Source organism: Lipophrys pholis (assembly GCF_963383615.2).
Source record: "Lipophrys pholis genome assembly, contig: SCAFFOLD_24, whole genome shotgun sequence".
Lineage (NCBI taxonomy): Eukaryota > Metazoa > Chordata > Actinopteri > Blenniiformes > Blenniidae > Lipophrys > Lipophrys pholis.
This window is the reverse complement of record NW_028291924.1, coordinates 1,406,247-1,410,686: the sequence shown is the minus strand read 5'-3', so window position 1 is coordinate 1,410,686 and position 4,440 is coordinate 1,406,247. Positions and strand designations below refer to the sequence as shown.

Sequence of the window (4,440 nt, the reverse complement as noted above, 5' to 3'; positions counted from 1 at the left end):
TGCTTTCAGAAAAACTTGGCTGGGGTTGTTAGCAGTGAGCTTTCTGATTTGTTTGGCTTGTAGATGGACAACAAGGGCGCAAAGATCAGTGTTGCAGATTTAATGCACCCTGAAACAAGCAGAACAAGAACAACAAAATAGTAACTCAGGTAACAGAAACAGGTGTTTGAAATAACAACACTAAACAGGTTCTTCAAATATATACAACACTTCATGCATTTAGGAATTGCAGGAGTCCCTCTCTCACATCCCTGCCTTCCTCATCTGCACCCTGTCCCAGTGCCACCACAGGTTCAGCTGCATCGCTTGCCTCCACAGTGGGGCTCCATCCGTTGTTGTACTCCTCTCCATGAGTCTCACAAAGATTGTGCAGAGCACAACACGCCAGCACCATGGATTTTGCGAGGCTGACATCACTGTCATTCCGCTTCAACAGGCAGCGCCACCTGCCTTTCAGCCTTCCAAAGGCGTTCTCCACCACCACCCGAGCTCTGGAGATCTTCTTATTGTACACCTGCTGCCCTGCTGTCAGCCGCCCAGTGTCCGGGAAGGGTTTCATGAGCCAGCTCTGCAATGGGTAGGCGGAGTCACCCAGGATGTAGAAGCCTGCATCCACCCCGCCGATGTTGCTGGTGCATGCAGGGAAAAGGCAGCCACGGTTAACCAATTCCCAGAAGGTGGACAGTCTGAGAACACGTGCGTCGTGCAGACTGCCAGGCATGCCAGTGAAAACACTCCAGAACAGACCCCTTCCATCCACAACTCCCTGAAGGATAATGGAGTGCCAGCCTTTCCGATTGAAGTAATCGCAGTGGCAGTCCTGTGGTGCCAAAATGGGAATATGCGACCCATCTATTGCCCCAACACACTGCGGAAGCCCCCACCTGTTCTGGAAGTAGGCTGCCATTTCCTGCAGCTTCTCCTGGTCTGGAAATTTGATTTGTTCTGGAACCAGGAACTGACCAGCAGCGTCACAAAAGTCCTGCACACAGCGACACACGGTGGTCTTGCTGACACCAAACAGGTGGCCAATGCTGCGATAGTCGGCATTCGTTGCAAGTTTCCACACAGCTATGGCAACTCTTTTGGTAAGAGGGACACACACACGGAAGCTTGTGTCACGCCTCTCCATCGCTGGACACACTCTCCCACACCGGTAGCGAAAGGTCTCTTCAGACATCCGGAAGTTCTGCACCCACTGTGTGCTTGTGAAGCAAGGCACTATCCTCTCCCACCAGTCGTTGCTTCGAGTGACAGCCCAACTTGTACTCCTGTGGCGGTGTTGTTGCAGCGCTGCCAGGATGACCTGGGAGACATAACAGCACATTTATACACATTTAAACATCAATCTATTTCTATTTTATTATATTGTATTTTTAACTGTTTTTCTAGTTTTTGCTATGTGTGCTTCTTTCTTTTTTACTATCCTGTTGTACCACTGCAAATTATTCCACATGTGAGATAAATAAGGGATATCTTATGTAATCTTAATTAAAAGCCAGTGATATAAGAAAATTGGAAACACTTTTAAATTAATAAAAAAGCCCAGTATGAGGCTTCCCGTTTTCGGTAATACATAATCTGAAGAATTATGAATTACAGGTGAAATTTATCTCTTCCCAATAACTGTACAATAAACTAAAGGAAGTACAAATGGCTTCTGTAGCGGTAAAAGAACTACTAGTAGTAACTATTGAGAAAAACAACATTTTTATGAAGCTGACATTTTAATGGCTGATTAATCGTGAGGTGCATTTTAGATATGTAATGGAGTAAAAACTACAGATAATCGCGGCCAAACGTCATGGGGTGAAAGTAAAAGTATGCTCTATATTTTCACTGAAGTAAAGTACAGTTACCCGGTTGCGTCGCCTCTTTCTTCTCTCCCGCAGTCGTCTCTCCTCCTCCTCCCATATCTCCTCCACCTCCCGCCTCTCCTCCTCCTCCCGCCTCTCCTCCTCCTCACGGATCTCCTCCTCACGGCTCTCCTGCTCACGGCTGTCCTCCTCGGCGCTCTCCTCATCTATAGCCTGTAGCCTTCTCTGCAAAACAGCCTGTCTCTGTTTAGCAAAGAAGCAAAAGGCCAGGAGAAAGAACACGACGATCTCAGAGTCCTCCATGTTTGTTCCTCGAGTTCTCCCGCATTTACCGCTGCGTAATGGCGTCACATCCTGTGTGATCACGCGGCCGTTAGTAACCCCGCCTACATTTCAAACCGTTCCCCGTGTAATGGAAACGCAGCACCTGATACGGGTCTGGTTACGGATAGTAACCGGTACCTAAACGGTACCGGTACCAAGGGGCACTGTGGAAACGGGGCTTATGTCATGTATTCTTCTCCTTGGATGCATTTTTTAAGCCCTTTGTCATCCATTAAACATCTTTATATAAAGCTGTGTTAACCAGGTCTCTCTCTGATAACATAGTAACTAAATTCAAGGAAAGAATTCCCTCTGCTATAGAATCAGTAGTGAATCTTCCTGACCCGTATACTGTTGCTAGCTCAGACATTGAATACCTAACACACAGCCTGACAGATATGCTAAAAACAACGCTAGACGACATAGCTCCTCAAAAAATGAAAATGAAAAAACAGGAAAAGTCATCCCCATGGTTTAACTCAGCAACCCGCAAGCTTAAACAACGCACCCGCAGATTAGAAAGAACTTGGCGTTCAACAAAAACAGAGCTAGATTATATAGCCTGGAAGGATAGCTTCAAAACTTATAAGAAAGCTCTGAGTAGAAGTAGAACTAATTACTACTCATCCTTAATAGAGGAAAACAAAAACAACCCCCGGTTTCTTTTCAGTACTGTAGCCAAACTGACCAAGAACCAAAATAGCGTTGAGCCCACCATTCCTATCAATATATGTAGTGAGGACTTCATGAAGTTCTTTCAAAATAAAATTACAACGCTTAGGGATAACATCCATCAAACCCTACCGTCCGTTAGCCCCATAACAGAGGAACTGGTTAAACCTAACAGTCATCTGGAATGCTTTCAGCAAATACAACTAGTCGAACTAAATTCCCTTATTTCTTCTGCTAAACCAACTACTAGCCTGTTGGACCCAATTCCTACTAGAATTCTGAAAGAGGCACTGCCACTAATTAATAATTCTATACTCGCAATTATTAACCAGTCTCTAACAATAGGCTATGTGCCCCAATCCTTTAAACTAGCAGTTATTAAACCTCTCATTAAGAAGCCAAACTTAGACACAAGCCTTCTCTCAAACTACAGGCCAATCTCCAACCTTCCTTTCCTGTCAAAGGTTCTGGAGAAAGTAGTCGCTAAACAACTCAATGATTATCTGCAGGAGAATAATCTGTTAGAGGACCTTCAGTCCGGCTTTAGAATGAACCACAGTACAGAGACTGCACTGCTAAAAGTTACTAATGACCTTCTAACGGCCTCAGATAGAGGTCTTCTATCGGTTTTAGTTCTTCTGGACCTTAGTGCCGCATTTGACACTGTCGATCATAATATACTTTTAAGGAGATTAGAAGATGCCGTCGGCATTAAAAACTTAGCCTTAAACTGGTTTAAATCATATTTATCTGACCGGTTTCAATTTGTTCATGTAAATAACAAATCTTCAATGCATGAACGGGTCCGGTGTGGAGTACCACAAGGCTCCGTCCTCGGACCGATATTGTTTAATCTCTATATGTTGCCACTCGGAAATATAATTAGGAAACACAGCATTAACTTTCATTGTTATGCAGATGATACTCAGCTATATTTATCAATTAAAGCCAATCAGGCCGACCAACTTGTTAAACTAGAGTCCTGCCTCAGGGACGTTAAGTCCTGGATGTCTATCAACTTCTTAATGCTCAACACATCCAAGACTGAGGTTCTAATCCTAGGTCCTAAAAAGCTCAGGGATTACTTTTCAGACAGTCTGATTAGGTTAGATAATATTACCTTAACCTCTAACAGTGATATTAGGAACCTGGGTGTTATTTTTGATCAGGATCTGTCCTTTATTTCCCATGTTAAACATGTCTCCAGGACAGCCTTCTTCCATCTAAGGAATATTGCAAAAATTAGAAACTTCTTGTCCTTCAAAGATGCAGAAAAAATTATTCATGCCTTTGTGACTTCAAGATTAGATTATTGTAACTCCCTAATGTCAGGATGCCCAAACTCCTCTGTTAGGACCTTACAGCTAGTGCAGAACGCTGCTGCAGGTTTACTAACCAGAACTGGAAGAAGAGAGCACATCTCCCCAGTCTTAGCATCCTTACACTGGCTTCCAATTAAATCTAGAATAGAATTCAAGATCCTTCTGATCACATATAAAACTCTTCATCAGAAGGCTCCGTCCTATATCGAGAAACTTCTAGAAGTTTATCACCCTCCACGAGCCCTTCGCTCTGAGGATGCAGGACTGTTGGTAATCCCTAAAGTCCATAAAAGTAAAACAGGAGG

General features: G+C 43.9%; 1 protein-coding gene across 1 annotated transcript; it reads right to left on the bottom strand.

Annotated features, from left to right (window-relative positions):
• Nucleotides 1-211: 211 nt before the first annotated feature.
• Nucleotides 212-1,132, bottom strand: LOC308128364 (uncharacterized protein; the record flags this gene model as incomplete). Its single annotated transcript, XM_080494065.1, has 1 exon — nucleotides 212-1,132. One exon carries the CDS (start codon nucleotides 1,130-1,132, stop codon nucleotides 212-214), a length of 921 nt encoding a protein of 306 aa, XP_080350191.1.
• Nucleotides 1,133-4,440: the final 3,308 nt, after the last annotated feature.